The 18,038-nt window shown below is 62.7% G+C and overlaps 2 protein-coding genes across 8 annotated transcripts in view; both read right to left on the minus strand.

Moving 5' to 3' along the window:
• Positions 1-2,427: 2,427 nt before the first annotated feature.
• Positions 2,428-4,261, minus strand: NKX6-3 (NK6 homeobox 3). The gene is made up of 3 exons (XM_032204089.1): positions 3,880-4,261; positions 2,741-2,910; positions 2,428-2,658 (listed from the first exon to the last, which is right to left on the minus strand). Exons 1-3 carry the CDS (start codon positions 4,259-4,261, stop codon positions 2,428-2,430), a joined length of 783 nt encoding a protein of 260 aa, XP_032059980.1.
• Positions 4,262-5,350: 1,089 nt separating this feature from the next.
• ANK1 (ankyrin 1) overlaps positions 5,351-18,038 on the minus strand; it is a 63,071-nt gene continuing 50,383 nt past the window's right edge. For 4 of the 7 annotated variants that reach the window (XM_032203966.1, XM_032203970.1, XM_032203967.1 and 1 more), the window contains 17 exons: positions 17,721-17,875; positions 17,406-17,617; positions 17,075-17,279; positions 16,805-16,901; positions 16,222-16,450; positions 15,934-16,059; positions 15,727-15,846; positions 15,508-15,592; positions 15,189-15,263; positions 14,494-14,625; positions 14,152-14,298; positions 12,055-12,607; positions 11,158-11,416; positions 9,791-9,874; positions 9,340-9,507; positions 8,925-9,047; positions 5,351-7,636 (listed from right to left, as the gene is read on the minus strand). In XM_032203966.1, the coding sequence (XP_032059857.1) occupies positions 8,949-9,047; positions 9,340-9,507; positions 9,791-9,874; positions 11,158-11,416; positions 12,055-12,607; positions 14,152-14,298; positions 14,494-14,625; positions 15,189-15,263; positions 15,508-15,592; positions 15,727-15,846; positions 15,934-16,059; positions 16,222-16,450; positions 16,805-16,901; positions 17,075-17,279; positions 17,406-17,617; positions 17,721-17,875 (2,746 nt within the window). In that variant the 3' untranslated portion in view covers positions 5,351-7,636; positions 8,925-8,948. Of the gene's footprint in view, positions 7,637-8,924; positions 9,048-9,339; positions 9,508-9,790; positions 9,875-11,157; positions 11,417-12,054; positions 12,608-14,151; positions 14,299-14,493; positions 14,626-15,188; positions 15,264-15,507; positions 15,593-15,726; positions 15,847-15,933; positions 16,060-16,221; positions 16,451-16,804; positions 16,902-17,074; positions 17,280-17,405; positions 17,618-17,720; positions 17,876-18,038 lie in introns of those variants that run through there. The other 3 variants (XM_032203972.1, XM_032203969.1, XM_032203973.1) reach the window with 3 other exon arrangements.

The raw sequence follows: 18,038 nt of genomic DNA on the forward strand, positions 1-18,038 counted from the left end.
CCCCCTCCCCATGCCCCCAGTCAATATGTCTCTCTCCGATGGGAAAGTTAATAAATTTAGCTCTAGATTAAAAGTATCGATCATTTCATTTGTAAGCAATAAATAACCAGGGGGAGCGCCGGGCGGCCCACGGGGTAGGGGCTGCCGGCTCTGGCTGCAGCAGCCATGCAGCCCGCTGGGGCCGGGGGCCCTCATATGCATTCTGCCCGGATGCTGGCATTGATTTGCTATTAGTCTCCCCGCACCACCCAGTAGCACATCATTCCCGGAGCCGCTATTAATGGCCTTTTGATAAATAATCACTTGTAAGTCAATAAATTTTTATTAAACAGTGTGGCGCTTTGATTTATGAAAATCCGACGGGGTTTGTCTGGGAGAAAAGGGATGCGGAATTGAAGCGGAGCTGCCATCCATCTGCCTGCCAGGCCGCCCTGCCCGCGCTCGCAGCCGCACGCCCCTGAGCAGCGGCCGAGTGCCGCTCGGCGCCAAGCCCGGCCCCACAGCAGGCCCCAGCCAGGGCCACGAGCGGGCCCTGGGGGTGCCGGAGCTCACCTGCACCACGGGCCAGGTCCTGCCGAGCCCCCGGTGCCCAAGGGGGCTGTGCGTGGCTGCGAGCTGCCCCAGCGGGTGAGCAGAGCCGTGTGCCGGTGCTGGCAGCCCCCGCGGCCCTGGCTGAGCGGTGCCCTGCGGCCCCGTCCAGCTGCACGGGGCAGGCAGGCTGTGGCTGTGATTTGTCTCTCTCCTCGGCTGCAGCAGGCCCTTTGCCACCTGCTTTATTTGTCTCCCGGTCCTGACGTGGCATCAGACAGGTGTTAAACTACTTAATCACTTTAAAATTGTTTTAATTTTCTGTTTTGTATTGATCTCCACAGCACCAATTAATCAGCTCACTGGACCAGGCAGTTAGTACATTAAAAATTGTCAGCCACGCTGGGCAGCTTAGAAAATGTCAAAAAAATATCTCAACAGCAGCCCCGCACTTCGTCCGTGTGGAGCCTGCTCCTGCCAAGCGCCGGCTCCGTGCAGGGACGGTGGCGGTGACGCGGCGCTGCCCCAGGGACACGCAGTGCACACACAGCGCGACTGGGGGAACCCACATCCCATGGAGCCCCCCCCGGCCCATCACAGCACCAAAGGGGCTGCGTGGCCGGGGGAAGGGCTACTTCCCACCTCACACCCCCACACACTTCCCAGGGGCTGGTGAGGGGGGGCTCAGCCTTCCCCAAGCCCCCAGGAATGGCTGCAGAGCAGTCGGGGCTCCTTGCAGAGCCCAGCATGTGGTGAAAGTGAGGGGGCTGAGAGGGCCCAAAGCCAAACATGGGCCTCAGGGCCATGCATGCAGAAGCGCGGTGACTGCCTGCAGTCCCGTGCCTTGTAGGGGGGTGCTGGGGGCTGCCGCAGAGCCACGGTGCTGTGGGGGCTTCAGGGGGGCTCAGCCACCGGCACTGCCTACTGCCACGGGGCGGGTACCTTGGGTTGCAGCACCTCCGTGCCACACTGCTAATGACCGGACGGTGCAGGCAGCACCTTATCTCCTATCGATTTCCTCCCGGGACACAGCAGCTCTGTTTGCTCGTACCCGGCTGGCATTTTGCTGGCTCTTAGCTGATCAACCAACCAGCCTGCCGGGCCCCAGCAGGGTGCCCGTGCCAGCGGGAGCCCCTTGGGCATTGTGGACAGCGGGGGGCCACTGCCCTCGTGTGGCACCCACCATCAGTGAGAAGGGGCCGAGCCCCAGGGAGAGGGGGTGTGGGGGGGCGCACGGTCCCCACGTGTGTGCAGCCCCGAGACAGCAGCAGGCTGGGCGCAGCACGGGGGGGGTGCGCCAGGTTGGCAGCAAACACGTCGGTGCTATTGACACGGCATCAATCCTGCAGCCCTGACAGGTGAATGGGTTCTCACTCACACCGTTAAGATAAATGATATTTATTTGCTGCTAATAGGTTCCAACGAGAGGCCCTAACAAGTGACTTTTGAACCAGCACCTCTTGCTGGAAATGCATGCCCAAGCAGGCAGAAACCCTGCAAAATGTCCCCAGGGCTACCCCACTGCCTTCCTGTCCCCATGCACGGTACCCAGCCACAGCCCCTTCCCCTGCCTGGCACATGGACCCTTCCCACCCCAGTCCCAGCCCCTCCCCAGCCCAGCCTCGCAAGGGCATCTGCAGACCACACACCCATGAAGCCAGTGCTGGGACGTGGCTGGGGCTGGGGCCTTTATTTCATCGGTGCTGCTGGCACAGCTGTGCCTGCTGCCGCCCACGCCTGCTGCAACCAGCCCAGAGTCAGGAGCCCCAGGCAGGAGCTGCTGGGGGGGGGGGCAGCTGTGCCCCCTCCCCACAGCCAGGTGTCTGAATGGGCACGGAGCAGGTGGCCGGGCCGGGTCCCCCATGGCCCCGGGGGCTGGCGGTGTTGGCATGGCTGTGCTCAGCCGCTGTGCGTTCCCAAGCCCAGCACCGAGAAGGCCGCGCGGTGCTTCCTCAGCAGCAGCCGGATCTTCTCATCGTCTGAGTCGGGGTCCAGCGGCTTGTTATACTCGTCGTCCTCAGTCTCAGAGGCTGCCCGCTCTCCGCCAGAGCCCCCCGCCCGCTGTGAGGATGAGGAGGGCTCCAGGGCACTCTTCTTCCTCCATTTGGTGCGTCGGTTCTGGAACCAAACCTGCCGCCCCATGGGACCGGCATCTGTTAGTGGCCACCCTGCCATGCCCCCGTGCCATGCGCCCCACAGGACCCATGCTCACCTTCACCTGGGACTCCGTCATGCCGAGGGAATACGCCAGCCGTGCCCGCTCGGGCCCCGCCAGGTATTTGGTCTGCTCAAAAGTCTTCTCCAGAGCAAAGATCTGGTGCCCCGTGAAGGTCGGGCGTGTGTGCTTCTTCTTGTGCAGGCTGTCGGCCAGGTGAGTGGGGGCTGCAGGAGAGGAGGGAGGTGGCTGAGTGCCTGGGCTCCCCGTGGTGCTTGGCTCTGGGCAGTTCGCCCTTCCTGGACACTGTGCCTGCATGCCCCCAGCCTCAGCGACCACAGAGTCCCTCTGTCCTGTGACCCCACTCCAAATTCAAACCGTGTCCTGGCTTCAAGGCTTCAGCCCCGTGCTGGGAGGGCTGTGCGGCCCTCTGTGCTCACCCCACAGAGCAAGAGGCAGGCTTTGCACCTGCAGCTCCGGAACGGGACTGTTCTGCTGAGCTGAGGAGGGAACAGTTGTTAGGAGCAGTGCCCGACCTCAGAGCTGCACAGCACCAGGAGTGCCATGCCCATGCCCTGCACCTCGCTGGGTGCGCAATGGGAAGGCAGCACAAGGGGGTCGGCTCATTGCCGTGCCAAGAGCAGGCAGCTGAGCTGCCTGACCCTGGTGAGCCAAGAGCAGCGCCTGGAGAGGGGAAACGGGGCTGCGGCTGCAGGTGCTGAGCAGCAGAAGCTCCTGTGGGGAGTGTGTTGGGGGGGGGTTCCTGCAGGCCAGTAAGAGCGCCCGCCCTGCCCACCCCCCGTGCTCCCCTCCCAGCTGCACCAGGCGGGCAGCGCCACCAGTTCTTATCCCTGGCCTGAGCTGGGCCGGGAATTGACCCAAGGAGGCTGCCGGGGGCAGGGGTCTGCAGGGGCCGTGGGCTCCGCCTGCCCTCACCAGCTGTGCCTTGCCATGGGGCTAAGCAAAGAGTTAACCCCCACCGTCGGACCTGCCCCGCTCTCGAGCCAAAACCTCTGCTTCCCGGTGCCGCCTGCAGGGTGGCCACCCATGCCTCGTGCTGGGCCATGGAGATGTGGCTCAGGTGGCCGCCCCGCACCCCAGCGCCGATGGGACGGGGCTCTGCCAAGCCCCAGCATGCTGCACCGCTGCCCGCGGCCTCCGCCTGCCCCCCGCCACCCCCGGCCCACTGTACTTACGGCCGCTGCACTGCCGGCTGCCACGCCACTCAGGGGCTGCCTCCGCCCAGCAGCTCCGGCCCCGTGGCAGGTAGTCACCGGCGGCCTTGGGAAGGGCGCCCACCTGGGGCCCATAGTAGACGCCTGGGGAGCTCAGTCCATTAAATCCGCCCGCGTGGGGGTAGCTGGGGAGGAGGCTGCTGTTCGGTGTCGCCGCTGGCCGGCCGAGGATGTCGGAGATGCCGTGCGGGGTTCCGGCAGCCAGCTGGGCGCCCAGCCCAGGGGGACCCAGCTTGTAGAAGGAGCTCTGCACCGAGTACTGGCAGACGGGGGCCTTGGCCTCGGGGAAGGCGCCCAGCGAGGGGCCGTTGAGCAGGAAGGTGCCGGGCAGGTTGGTGTCCATGTCTCCAGCACCAGGGCAGCCCTCAGAGGCCGGAACCCCGAGCGCACGGTGGGCAGCCCAGCCCTGCCATGCCCATGCCGGGGGCTACCTGCCCGCAGCGTGACCAGCGGGCGCCTGGGCGACGCCGGGACCCCGGGCGGGCAGAGCGGGGGCGGCCACGGCCTCGGCGAGCGGCCCCGGCTGACCCCGCGCCCGGCGAGGCCCCGGCCCCGGGCACTCAACTTGGGCTTGGCAAGAGGCAACTCTGATAAAGGTGAGCTCCATTAGAATACTGGGCGCCCATTGGCCGCGCGGCTGCAGCGGCCGGCGCCCATTGGCCGGATCCCAGAGGCCCGGGATCCCGTTGGCTGCTCCGCGGGTCCCAGCCCGGGATTGGCCCTGCCCAGGCGGATCGCGCCCGGACAGCGCGCGGCCGAGGGGCGCCGAGCGCCGCTTCCAGCACCGCGGCCGGCGGACAGCGATCGGCACCGGCACCGGGACGGGACGGGACCGGGAGCAGGACCACGGACCAGGGACCGGGAGCGGGGACCGGACCGGGACCTGGAGCGGGAGCAGGGACCGGGACCAGGGATCGGGGAGCAGGGAACGGGACCGGGACCAGGGACCGGGACCAGGGACCGGGAGCGGGACCGGGATCAGGACCAGGGACCGGGGACCAGGACCCGCGGCTCGCGCCGAGCCCCCGCTGCCGGGCGCGGCAGCACCGCGGCCCCCGTGTGGCCGGGCGGCCCCTCTGGCCCCCCGTGTGCCCCCCGCGTGCTCCCCGCGGCGGCGGGCACGGCGGGAGGGCACGGGTCGCGCACGGGCAGGGCGGGGGCAGCCGCTTCCCAGCCCATCCCGGACCAGGCTGCTGGGGGGTCGGCCACGAGATCCGCGTGGATGGCCGGGGGCCGGGGGGGAGTCAAGGGCGTTTGTGCACCCATCAGACTCCCCCAGGAACGGCGGTGCACAAACAGCTGCGAGCCCCCCCCCCGAGTGCCACCTGCCCTCCCGGCGATGGGGTACGAGTGGAGAGAGGAACCCCCCCAGCCACAGGTCCCGTAGCCTCCATCTTCTCCTCACCCTTGGAAAAGCAGAGATGAGACGCGGTCTGTGTTAGTTTCTTTATTAATTCATAGTCTGATAGCTGGTGTACAGGGAAATGATCTATACATCAAGGGCTAAGACAGGGAGATCCAAAAGGCTTGTTTCCATAACAATTAAAAAAAGGAAATAAAAGTAATCTGTAAAACTTCTAAAAAGCTTCTAGTGTGCAGACTGCAGCATTCTCTAGGCTCAATGTCGGGTGCAGCCTCCCTCTACCAGCCCTACGAGCAATCCGAGCGCAAAGCAATGTCACTGCAGGTGCCGGGCAGGGTTGCAGCACAGCACATTCCCTAAGGCGTATACGAGGCCAAAGCACAGGACCCAACACAACTCTACGGTGATGCTACGGAGTCAGCTGTCGCAGTGGGTCTAGGTAGGTTATTGTACACAGCAAGGGTGATGCATGGGGGATCTGCCTACATGGCTCAATTTTGGGGTGGGGTGGGGAAGGGGTTGTTCTGCTCTCCGGGGCTAAGCTGGGCCATTTGCTTTGCTGCAGCCAGGCTTCTTAACCAGACTGCAGAGGAGCCAGGGTTTTCCTGGCAGATGCACACCCACTGCAAGACAGTAGCCCTGCGAGACAGGCGGCCCCTGCCAGGGCCACCATTGCATGGCCTGAAGCTGGAGCTGGGCTTGTTCTGCACATGGCTACAGAGAGCAACCTCAGGCCCTGCAAAACAGGCCCCCGGCCAGCTCCATAGGAAGAGCAGGGGCGTCTCCACACCACTGTGCTACAAAGGCCAGACCCCCACATTGATTAGGTAAAGGACAGAACTGGGGACATGGGACCTACTGCCACTGTCTGCATCTTGTCCTCCTAGGGCCAAATTTTGTAGCAGATTCAACCTCCTGCACCTCTCTGCATTGCCTGGGCAGCCCTGCCTGTCACTGCTCCCCTGCCAGAGCAGCTGGCCCAGGTGTTGCCCTGACTCCCAGCGTGGCTGCTCAGCCTGGGCTGCTGCAGCAGGGCCTTTTGCCTGGCCAAAGTGCAGCCACCCAGGGGAGCAGCCCCCGCATTTCTGGGGTTGGTCCTGGGAGGGTCAGCATCCGTGGGGTTAAGGGTCTGTGCTCATTTGTGCCCTTGCAGGGAGGCCAGGGGACCCTGCAAAGCCCTTGCGCAGGATGCGCAGTGCAGGCTTCTGACTCCTGCCAGTTCCTGGCTCATCTCCTGAGCAGATATTGTGCTGAGTAGAGCTAGGCACAACCCTGTGTGTGGCACAAGCATCCCCTGCTCTGTCTCACTACTCCTCTTCCCTGGGCCCCAAGCACCTCAGTGCAGGCTACCAGCTTCACCCCAGCTGAAGCCAGCACAAACTGGGGCTTGCACCATGGACCAGCCCAGGGGACTGTCCCCATGGGCCCCTATCTTCAGGCCAGGAAGGGTCCAGGCTCAGGCAGAGGGGCACAGGGCAGGGGCAGTCTGCTGCCCTTTTACTCCTGTAGCCTCCCAGCTCTGTTCACCAGAGCTGCTCACATACTCCAAAGGCTTTGCCCGTCCTGCAGCCTGAAGAGGTATTTGGGAGCGGAGCTTTTAGTGCTTTGTACATACTGCTAGAGTGTCCCTAGGGGTTTGCATAGTATTTATTGGTTCATATACACAAGGCTGATTGCTGTACAGTTTACACTTTCAACACAAGCAACGAGCCCAGAGCCCTGCCCTGGTGGGAGACGCTGCACGTGCTGGGGAGAGGAAGGGCAGCCCTGCGCCAGCCCCTCTGCCCAGGGCAGCCGCCTCCCTGCAGCCCCCCTCTCCCACACCTTTCCAACTGCTGCCCTCCCCATGCCCCAGCACTCACTGAGAGGGATGAGAAGTGAGTCCAGCAGAGGCAGCACGGGTGACGAGGGTCAAGCCCCTCTCCTTTCGCGGTGAGCAGCCATGCTGCTCCAGCCTCCCTCCTGCAGCTGGAGCACAGGCGTGGGGATGCACTGACACACACAGACGTGTGAGGGTGGGTTCTCCTTCCCTCTTGCGTGCTGCCAGTCCAGCTCTCACCTCCCAGAGGAGCTGAGAGGATATCCCTCGTGCGTGCTGCTGTCTTTGGGCTCCTGCTGGCAGTGGGGCAGGGACGGGGGCCCCTCCGTCTGTTGTAAGTACTGTAGCTCATGCGTCTTGCAGTCAGTCAGTCATGCGAGTAGGACGGTAAGTATGTCTCGTACAGAAATCATGCCATTAGCCTATAGAAACATGTACAGCCAGCCCTGCTCCCCTCCACTCTTCTCCTCTCTTCTCTTCTCAGGTTGGTGTCAGAACATGTGTGGAGTTCAGTGGTTTGGCGTTGAGGTGAGATCCTGGAGAGATACAGAGAGAGACAGAGGTGGGGTTCCCAGGCATTTGTGGTGGCACAGCCAAGAGAAAGGGAGGGGACAGCTGGGTATGTGGCAGTCCCAGCCCTTTCTGTGCCCTGCACTTGTCCTACATGCACCCATTATGCCCAGTCACCACAAGATAAATTTTGTGGGGGGGTGCCACAGAGACAGCAACAGAGTGCTCTCTCTGGAACAGATGGCAGAGATGGTGTTGATGTTGCTGTCCCAGCTGCAAAAAGCAGTGACAAGGAGGAGCTGAGCTGCACCAAAGGCACTATGGCACTGGGAAGGAGCTGGGAGGGCTGCTGTAGGGTGTGAGGTAGACATATCCCTTTGGAGGCCAGTCCTGAGCCCCCAGCCTCACCGAGGGTGAATGACTGCGCTGTGCTCTCACAGCAGCAGGGAAGATCCCTCAGGTTCCTAACGTGGTCCCTGAGCTGTTTTTGCATGCTGTGGAAAACAGCAGGAGCTAAGGAGCACCACCACAGAGAGAGGTAGACCCAGGGACTGTCTGGGGAGAGGGACAGGCAATAGGCGTGGGGACACAGTCTGCATGAACACACGTCTACAAGCACGAGTGTTTTGGCTGTCACGCACCACAGACAACCCACTAGCACAGTAAAGGGATTAGAGAGAGAGAGAGAAGACACACACAGTCACGCACAGCGAGGCTGGAGGACGCCTGCCCCTGTCAGGCAGTCTCCTCCCTGGCGCAGGCAGGGACTGGCAGCTGGGGAGCCTGCATGCAGCGCCTGCTCCCAAGCACTGCGCTGCCAGCCCAGCAGCGGGAGTGCAGAGCGCAACGACACAGCCGGGTCCCAGTGCGCTGTGCCAAGCTCCTGCCTTGAGCCTGCTTGTCCCACCTAATGGGCGGCTCAGGGTGCAGGGAATGCACAGGAGAGGGGACGATCCAGTGCTCGTGCTGGGGATCAACAGAATAAATGTCCCGTGACAAAAGCAGGTCCCCTGCCCTCAGCCCCTACAAGCACTGTGTTCCTGCACTACAACTGCACCGCATCCCTGCTGCTCTTATACGCAGCAGCAGCAGCATCCTGCCACGGACTGCAGCCCCTTTCCTGGCCCCCGGCAGAATCTGTGTGGGGTAGCACAGCCCTGATTGCCCCCATCTCTTCGCTGCAGCCCCTCTCTGCCGGCCGAGAGCTGGGCACAGCCCTGCCGCACGCCCCCAGCAGGGTGTGCGTGACCCGCAGCTCAGCACAGGCAGCAGCACGGGGAGCTGGCACAGAAGGAAGAACAAAGGTTGAGTTACCTCAAAAGAGGCCATTTGAGGGGGTCACTGCTTTCCCCTTTTCAGGCTGGCTCGTTTCACTATCTGAGCCCCCATCCTGCCCCCGGAGACCTCCAGTTTCGGGACACGCACTTGTACCTCCTCCTGAGGGAGCCGCAGGGACAGGAAGTGGGACATCACCCAGGTGAACAGACAGACACACAGAAAAGGACAGGAGAGGGAAAGGCAGAGTCAGTTGGCAGAAGACACCAAGCAAGAAGACTCATGCAGAGGGCAAGAGCCGCCCCTAGCTGCCATAGAAGGGAAATAGGAGAGGAAAGCAGGAAAGCAGAAGAAAGGACAGAGGGTGGTAGAACCCCAGAGCCCGCAAGCGCTGCGGAGGCAGTGCTGGCCCCAAGCAGGGCACCTGCAAGGCAGGTTACAAGCCACACCGTACCTTGGCCCCTAGACCATCCCGGTGCAGGATGGAGTACTTCATGAAGTGATCGGCCTCGGCCTCTAGGTCTTGGGGCTCCTGCAGGGAGCCTTCCACGATCAGCTCCTCATGCTCCTGCCTGTCATCCGTGTCACTGGGGCCCAGCTGACGCACCACCTTCCGAATGATCTGCAGAGAGGCACGCAACCGGGCGTCACAGCCAGCCCCAAGGTACCAGCCCACGCAGGGCAGACCCAGCCGGCCCTCAGGCACCATGCCTCCCTCCTCGCCCAGTCTGGTCCTGAGCCCCATGTGGCAGGCATCCCCTGTCCCCTGACCATGACCACGGAGGGCAGAATGCAGGCACCCTGCACAGCCCCTGGGCTGCAGAGAGGAGCGGGACAGCCTGGAGAGGGGAGAGCAGGAAGGCTGCGGCACGCACCCTGCACACACCCTGTCTCTGGTCACTCACCTTCTTGGTGACGATATTGCCTTGTTCGTCTGTGAACTGCTCCTCTGTGACCTGCTCCCCAGGGAGGTGAAGAACTTCGTTGCCCTGCAGGAACAGGAGGAACAGTACGGTGTTTCAGGGGGCAAGAGGGGCCCCTCTGCAAGCAACACAGCTCATCTTACGCACACCCCACAGCCTCTGGCTCCTGCACTGCCCCAGCCCCTTCTCTGCTCTCCTCTGCACTGCCCCAGCGCTGCTCTTTCAGCTCCCTGCCCGTTACCTTCACAAGGACACGTCGGCGGACGACCCTGGTGGAGAGAGTTTCCTCGTCATCCACCAGCCCCTGGCTCTCCCCGAGCTCCTTGTCCAGCTCACGGTGGGCGTGTTTGAGCAGGAAGCGGACAGAGCCCCTGACGATGTGCATGACATTCTGGCAGCTGACCAGGAAGAAGGCCAGCAGCACCACGACAATCAGCAGCTGGGCCAGGAAGCCCCACATCCTGCTTGCGCAGGGCTGCGCGTGTGCCCCACAGGTCCCGAACCTGCCGCTCAGACTCCGGCCATGCTGCCCGGCTGGGACGGGCAAAGCCCCCTGTGCAGGAGCTGCCCGCGGGTCTGCAGCGTGCCCCGGCTCGGTGGGAGGGCTGCTGTAACCCTAGCTGCTGCAGATCAGCTGGCTGGGGCGGGAGAAGGCAGCAGGCAGGTGGGGTGTCCTTTGCGCTCACAGTTTCTGTCAAAGTCATGGGGCTGGGGCTGCAACAGCACCACCCGTCCCCAGCCAGGCAGTGACAGGCACAGCCCTGTCCCCCGGCCCCGGCAGCCTGCCCGCACTCTGCCAACAACCTGTCTTGCTGGCTGCAGCCCCAGGGCAGCGGGCAATCCTCTGCCGCGGGACAAACGAAGCCCCAGGTGGGAGCCAGGGGTCGGGGCTGCCGCTGAAGCTGCACATGGCACTGCAGAGCTGTGCAGCTGCCCTGCTGCAGCTGCCCCCAAGAGCAGCCACGGTGCCGGGACAGCTCTGCCTGCCCTCCCCCTGTACCTGCCAGCTCCACACGGCTGCGGCAGGGTTCCCACCACCCTTCCTGGCCCCCACACCAGCTCTATTTCTGGCCTCAGCAGGCTGTCAGGGCCAGCAGCCAGGGCAGTTACTCAATAAGGAAGCAAGCAGGGAGTCTGCCTGGTTTATAAATGGAGAGCAAGAGCTCACATATCGGGTGCAAAGCAGGCTATTCTGGGCCACCAGAGGGCTGAGAGGCCCCCCCAGGGGCCAGTGCAATGGTTCTGCTGGGACACCTCTGTCCCTGCAAGCAGCCGGTCAGCCTGGCTGACCTGGTGGCAGGCGAGGGGCTGCCCATGGGGCCTGCCCCTGCTGTCGCTCTTACCCTCACCTGCCCGAAGAAGTGGCTGTCTGCCTCCTCCAGCCAGCTGCCCGTGGGGTGCTGGGGCTGCCAGTCGCTGTCCTCTGCGGAGCTGACCCGCATCAGCTCCACGGCCGGTGCCAGGACCTGCTCTTGCTCCTGGCCCTGCGCCCCGGCAGCCACGGTGTAGGTCGGGCGCAGCCTTCGGGTGACCCCCTCCTGCCAGGAGCCCGCTGTCAGGTCCTGTAGGCAGGAGATAAAGGAGCCTTCTGCATTCCAGTCCCTCAGCCTGGGCACCGGAGAGGGACAGGGACAGGGAGAGAGAGACAGAGAGAGAGAGGCAGTCAGCTTTGCCGGAACACCAGCCGACCGCTGGCAGGTGCACCAGCACAGCCTGCACCCCGCCAGGCACGGGTCTCCCCGGCTGCCAGCGCTGCCGGGTACCCGGCACAAGCAGCACAAAATGCAGATGCACAAAGGGCACAGGCCTCCTCCCTGCCACGCTCCCTGCCAGTCCCACAGCCTCGGCTGCCCCACACTGCCCCTGGGGCTGCAGGCTCTAAGGCAACACCTCAGAGCATCACTGGGCTCTACCAGCGACATCATGGGACTGGTGCCACTGGGAAGACGTCAGGACACAGCCCCGTCTGAGGTGATGCTGGGAAGCACAACCTACATGCAAGGCCTGCCTGTCTTCAGGGGTTCTCCAGGGGTGCTTTGCAAGGAGCCCCCAGAGCATCTCCAGAGGGTTACAAGGCACTCTGCCCAAGCCACTGCTCTGTCTGCCAGGGGTGCCGGGCCTCCAGTGCTGGAGACCAGCAGGGAAGCAAGCAAGGCTGCGAGGTTATTGCAGCTGGCCCAGCACAGGGCAATAGCTGGCGAAGCTCCCTCCCCCCATGCCCCCTCTGGCATCCTGGGCCACAGTACCTGTCTGCACTCTTCTCCACAATGTGGCTAATGGTCGGTGATGCTGTGATCCTGGCTTGTACCTTCTGATGAACTGAAACAAAAGAAACTTCACTTTCTGGGTCCTGCTCTCCAGTCCCCATCTGACAGTCCCCGGCTGGCATCTTCTCCTCTGGCCTCTGCCCCTCCTCCTGGTCTAGCAGTTCAATCAGACCATTCATGGCATCTGAATCCACTGTGTCATCCTCAACTAGGTCCATAGAGCCCATGTGGTCCGGGCCGTGTGTGTCTGTCAGAAGCTGCCCCAGGAAACGGCCTTCGCTCGTGGCATCCGAGTCCTCAGCCTTGCTGCACTCCAGAGAGGAGTCCTCAGCCGTCACCAGAGAGGGGGTGAGCCCCGAGGACCACACCTGCATGTCGGACATCTCCATCAGGGCATCCTGCTCAGTGGCAGCCATGGGGATGGCATCCATGATGGCCACCTCATTCCAGTACTGGTCGGCACGCAGCGGGGATGGCAGCGTGTAATGCAGGGAGGCAGGGGACAGCAGCTCGTCCTGCAGAGAAGCGTAACCTACATGGGCAGACAGAGGTGACACCTCCAGCAGCCATCTCATATACATACAAGCACAGCAGGGCAAGAAGGGAAACAGCCACCAGGAGGGTGCCCGCCCTAGCGCAGCACCATCCCGGCCACACCAGACTCCCACGTCTGAGCTGAGCAGGACTGCACTCACTGGCTGCTGCCTTTGCGTGGTCCCTCCTGTCCCTGCAAGTGCTCCTGTGCCTCCCTTTGAGTGCTAGGGCTGCACCAGGCCAGACCTTGTGGCTGCCCACTTTCCGTGGGGAGGGCGGGCCTGGGGTCCAGGTGATGCCCCATCCCCACTGCCAGGCACGGTGTCCTCTCTGCCACCCTACTGTCAGCCCCTGGTTCTCTGTCCCCAGCCCCCACCCAGCATCAGCTGGCTGAAGGTGGCCAGGTTCTGCAGGCACCAGCTCCCAGAGCTAACCCTTGAGCTGGGAAGGATAGCCCCAGTACACGTCCATGCTGAAGGAGGCAGCAGGGGCTCTACAACCCCATCAGTGTCCCTGGGCCTGCAAACAATTGTCACGTCCTTGTCACCCAGGGCCACATGCACAGCCCAGGCACACTGGCTGGGACTATGGCCAAGACAGGCAGTCCAGTCCCACACACGCAGGCAGGTTTGCTCAGCCTCCTTCAGCTCTGAGCCATGAGCCCCTTGTTCACTCCTGGAGACTAAGAGGGAACTCATCCTGCTCTGGGCAGCCAGGGACTGCCAGCAGAAGCCGGGGCACACGGAGCAGCTGGGAGCCCCCAGGTCCCCTCATGCAGGTGCCTGGCTGGAGGCAAGCAGTGCAGGGCCAGCGAGGGAAGGAGCAGGGGCAGTGCAGACAGGGAGGCCCAGGATGGCTGCCTGCAAGTGTGACACAGCCAGGAGAGGGGCAGCCCTGGGTGACATGCATTTGCTGGAGCAGGACGCGGCTCCTGGAGGGCTCAGCTGAGCTGGAGACAGTGGAGACAGGCAGAGGAGGAAGATGAGAAGAGAGGCCAGGATGAGCTGGGAGGAAGGAGGTGAGAAGAAGTGGCCCCCAGGAGTGCCCACCTCTGGTGGCACAAGGTGGCACGTTTGAGAGCAGATCGAGGGGAGAGACAAAGAGGGGGAGAGTGATGAGCCAGAGGCACACAGGCAGTGCCACGGTGCAGGGCTGCAGCAGCCCCACTCCTGCCTGGTGCACTGGCTCCCCCACAGCACACACAGCCCTGCACACAGGCAGGCTGCGCCTGGCACCCAGCCCAGGGCACAGCCACGGCTGGACAGATGGCTCCAGGAGCTCCCTGGCCACTGCTCAACACTGGTACCTTGTGAGGAGGAAGCCCCACATGTCTGTACTTTGAGAAGACAGCACGGCAGGGACAAGGCTCCCATAGCACAGGCCCCCTGGGAAAGGCTACATCTGCCCATGGCACCTCGCACCCATGGAGCTCCTAAGGGGCCACCAGCACACCTGGACCATGGCAGACATCAGCTCCAGTCTGTCTGCAGCAACTCTGTCCCCGGGCCCTCCGGCATTCATTGTGTAGGACTTGGGGCTCACCATTCATCTGGGAAGGCGAGAGGGAGTAGTCCCTGTCTGTGTAGCGCCAACTGCCCTTCAGGCTCCGGCTCTGCCGCCCAGAACCCTCCAGTGTGCTGACGATCTCGCTGCGGTCAATATTTCTCAGTGCTGTGTACAGGCTCTCCACTGCAAGGGAAGCTGGCGTCAGCCACAGGCAGGGCAGGCTGGTCACTGGGGGGACACAGCCATGCCCCAGCCACCCTTCAGGCAGGTGTACAAGAACGGGTGGCATAAACCCAGACAGGGAGCCCTGAGCACATACAGGCTGCACGGCCAGCCCAGCCATTTCCACTCCTGCAGCAGGGCACCACAGATACTCACTCTTGACACTCTTGCCTTCGCGGCTGACCCAGAGGTTGAGTAGGGCTATGCTCTGCTCCAGCAGGGAGTTGGGGTTCTCCACACGTATCCTGTTGATGTCATCCACCCCAAACTGCAGCTCACGTGCCAGCTCTGGGGGAGACACCACATCTCAGCATCACACCCTTCAGTGCCTGCTGCCAGCTCCTGAGCCAGAAAGGCAGGAGGTGTTGTGAAGGGCTCAGCCAGACCCAGCACAGTCCTCCCACATCCCACACAACTGAACATGGCAGAATGGGCAGGAGCAGGAGCTGGGATGGGGCACAGGCTGAAGCCTCTCTGCCCAGGCTGGCTGTGACTACCATATCACACTAAGGAGAAATGCAGGTACTGCTGCTGGTGTGTGCCTGCACCAACAGTGCTAGGCCTCCAGTAATGGTGACAACTTGGACCAAAACCCCTGGCATTTGTGCACGTGCTTGTGCATGCATGCAGGGCTGAAAGGAGGCTCTCAGCTTTGCAGAAGTGCTGGGACCTGCCACAAGAGCCTGCCAGAGGGGCTAGTGCAGACTATGTGGATACAAACTGCATCAAGAATCAGCTCCCTGGACAGCATAAAGCACATTCATGAGACCCTCCAGCATCTTCCCAGCCTTTCTAAGTGCTCAGTTTCAAGGCACATTGTGCATCCTTGGGGCCGTGAAGTGTGGACTCACCTGCCCAGCTGAGGCCCAGCTGCTCTGCTATGTCGACCATCTTCTGGTCTGCACGGTCGGTGCTGCTCAGAGAGCCTGGAGGAGAAGAGGGAGTCACAACTCCAGCTGCACAGGACCCTGAACTGGGGTGGGGAGGGAGAGAGGTACTGGCTGCGGGGACTCAGCACAGCACATGCAGGACCACGGAAACACTCAGGGAGCAGGACACTGCCACACGTGTGAGTACAGCAGACTCAGCCCAGCCCTTGTTCCTGGCTTGGGTACCCCTACCCTAACCGCAAGTGGTGAGAGGCTTGAATAGACCTAGCTGGCTGTGTACCGAAACTGCTTTCGCTTAGGATGCTGTATCGCTCCCGCAGAGACAACGGCGTCAGTGTCTTCCTCCGCTCCTCACTGCTGCTTCCCTGCAGGAGTGGGGACAAACCGAGTGGTTACCAGCCTGAAAAGAGGGCAGCGGCTCTGCTCTGGCACCAGCACGGCCCTGGCACGGAGCGGCATGGCCACATGGGGCAGCTGAGAAAGAAGAGCAGACGCTGACCTTGGTGCAGGGTGGTATGCTGATGTTGAGGTGGCAGAGCACGTGCTGCAGGTCTTCATACTTCATGGCCTTGCGCAGGAAAGACAGGGAGCCGCTGGCTTCCCGGCTGCTGTCCCGGACCTGCGCACCAAGAGGCCGGGTAGTGGGGCCTGGCACGGGGCAGGTGCAGGGGCCCCATTGCAGCCCAGCCCTGTGCCCTGCCATTACCTTGATGGAGATGACAAGGCGGTTCTCCCGGAAGGACTGGAAGAGGAAGGTGCGTGGCTGCGTGGTCTTCTTAACAGGAACCAGGTTTCCTGAGAGCTCAACATGCAAAGGCATCCCCTCCACCACCTGGAGGGCAGGGAACACAGGATAAGTCCCTGTGCAGGGCAGCTTCCCCTGTCCTCCTCTCCAGGCCAGGGCCAGACCCCTGCACTGGCATCAGCACCCCTCCTGCACAGGCAGCCCTTGCCCTTGCCCTGCTGCCTCCCATGCATGCTGCTGGGGACAAACCTCAATGTCCCTGCTGCGGGCCACCTCGGTGAAGTTTTCATGCTGCTCTAAAGTCTTGTCCACCTTGTCATCAGTCATGCAGTAGCAGCGCAGCCTGCCTTCCCGTGCATCGTTCATCTTGGCAAACACCACAAATTTGGCCATGTAGGGCACAGCTGTCAGCTCCTTGTACAGCATGGTGGCGAAGTGCACGGCCTCAGCCGTGCGCGGGCAGTCGGCCAGCCAGAACCTGTGGGAGGGCTGGATCAGGGGTGCTGCGGAGCTGGTTCCCCAGCCACGCTGGGAGAGCAAACTGCATTGCAGAGGTTGCCACAACGTTTCTGGGTGTGGGAGTTGCACACAAGTGCAAGAACTGGCCCTCTCCCTCAGCACACCCAGGTGTCACAGTGTTTCCTGGTGTGTGTCAAGGCAGCACAGGTGTCTTAAGGCTAGAGTCAACTGCCCTGCATGTGGGGGTGTGGCAGCACCACAGAAACCGATGAGCACAGGGGCTGGAGGCTCTTTTCAGCAGAGACTGCACCCCAAGAGGGCCCCAGGATCAGCAGCTGTCCCCACTGCACCACATGCTTTGCCCACGACTTACCTGGCAGACACATTGGTGGTAAAATTAGCACATTCCTTTTCATAGACCAGCTTCGTGGTGCCTGTGATGTCTTCCCACTGAGCTTGGGCTGTCCCTCCTGCAGCAGAAAGCAGGGGTAAGTACGCTGCCCCTCCGTAAGCCAGGGGCCTGCTCTCCCCACCGCACAGCTGCACCCTGCCCTCAACTCCCAGGAGCTACATCCTACCGAGGCGGCCCAGCCCGTCCCCACCCGGACCACTCGTGCCCACACAGCAGGGGTGGCAGCCTCACCAATCACACTGCAGAGCAGGCGCAGGCTGGTGGTGTCACCCTCGCCACTGTCTCGGGGATTGTCCTTCCAGGACGGGGGCAAAGGGATACGGAGGCCGATGGGGCGGTGGAACTTCCTCCGGCGTGGCTCCACCGTGACAATGGGGCTGAAGGTTGCCTGGTTCCCCAGCAGCTTGGTCACCAGCTCATCGGGCACGGGCTGTGCCTGCGGGCAGCACGGGTCGGGGAGTCAGGGCCAGCCCCTGCAAGTGCTGGGGTGCAGCCTGGGCCAGCTGCCTGTCCCTGACTGCAGAAGCCCAGCCAGGCTCCAGACTGAGTTCTTGGGGCTCACCTGCAGGGCCAGTCTCACTTCCTTGGTGACGGCAGCGTCTGGGAAGGTGGCCTGTACCATGGGCACCAGTGTGCTTCTCAAGCACCCTCCCTCAGGGCCGATCATGTCACAGACCTGGCAAATCCGGGACATGACCACGAAGTAGAGAGGGAAGTCGGTAGTGACGATGCGGCAGACCCTCTTCTTCTCCAGCTCCTCCAGGCTCTCCAGCTCTGCAAGGGCAGCGCAGCCGTCAGCGTTCACCCCTGCTCCGGGCCCATGGCTCTCACCCACCACTGTCGCCTGGTGTCAAACCCAAGCCCTGGCAATGCTCACCCTCATCCATGCCATTGAGTAGCTGGTCCATGTAGCTCTCCTCATAGAGGTTGCGGTGCTCCTTCCAGACCGAGCCGTTCTCATTGCGCAGTACCACCAGCTCACGGTCTCCACGCCCGTAAGAGGCAAAGTGGGGGATCTCCACGATGACAGGGCTGCAGATAGGGAAGGAAGTGTGCTCACACCCACATGCTGCCACTGGGATCTGCAGGCAGCAAGGTGGCTGTGGGCAGAACACCTGACCACACTACACAGCCACATGAAGGGGGAGACAGGGCACCTCACAGCCTTGTCTCTGGGAAATGGAGCTCTGCACCC

This window comes from Aythya fuligula, chromosome 27 (genome assembly GCF_009819795.1).
Source record: "Aythya fuligula isolate bAytFul2 chromosome 27, bAytFul2.pri, whole genome shotgun sequence".
NCBI lineage: Eukaryota > Metazoa > Chordata > Aves > Anseriformes > Anatidae > Aythya > Aythya fuligula.

Bases quoted from the DNA above. Each gene is read 5' to 3' on its own strand.
- NKX6-3 (XM_032204089.1), bottom strand. From the start codon at position 4,261: ATGGACACCAACCTGCCCGGCACCTTCCTGCTCAACGGCCCCTCGCTG. The intron at 2,911-3,879 runs GTAAGTACAGTG...CCTCTCCTGCAG, and splicing joins CAGCCGGCAGTGCAGCGGCC to CCCCCACTCACCTGGCCGAC. The intron at 2,659-2,740 runs GTGAGCATGGGT...ATGGGGCGGCAG, and splicing joins TGACGGAGTCCCAGGTGAAG to GTTTGGTTCCAGAACCGACG.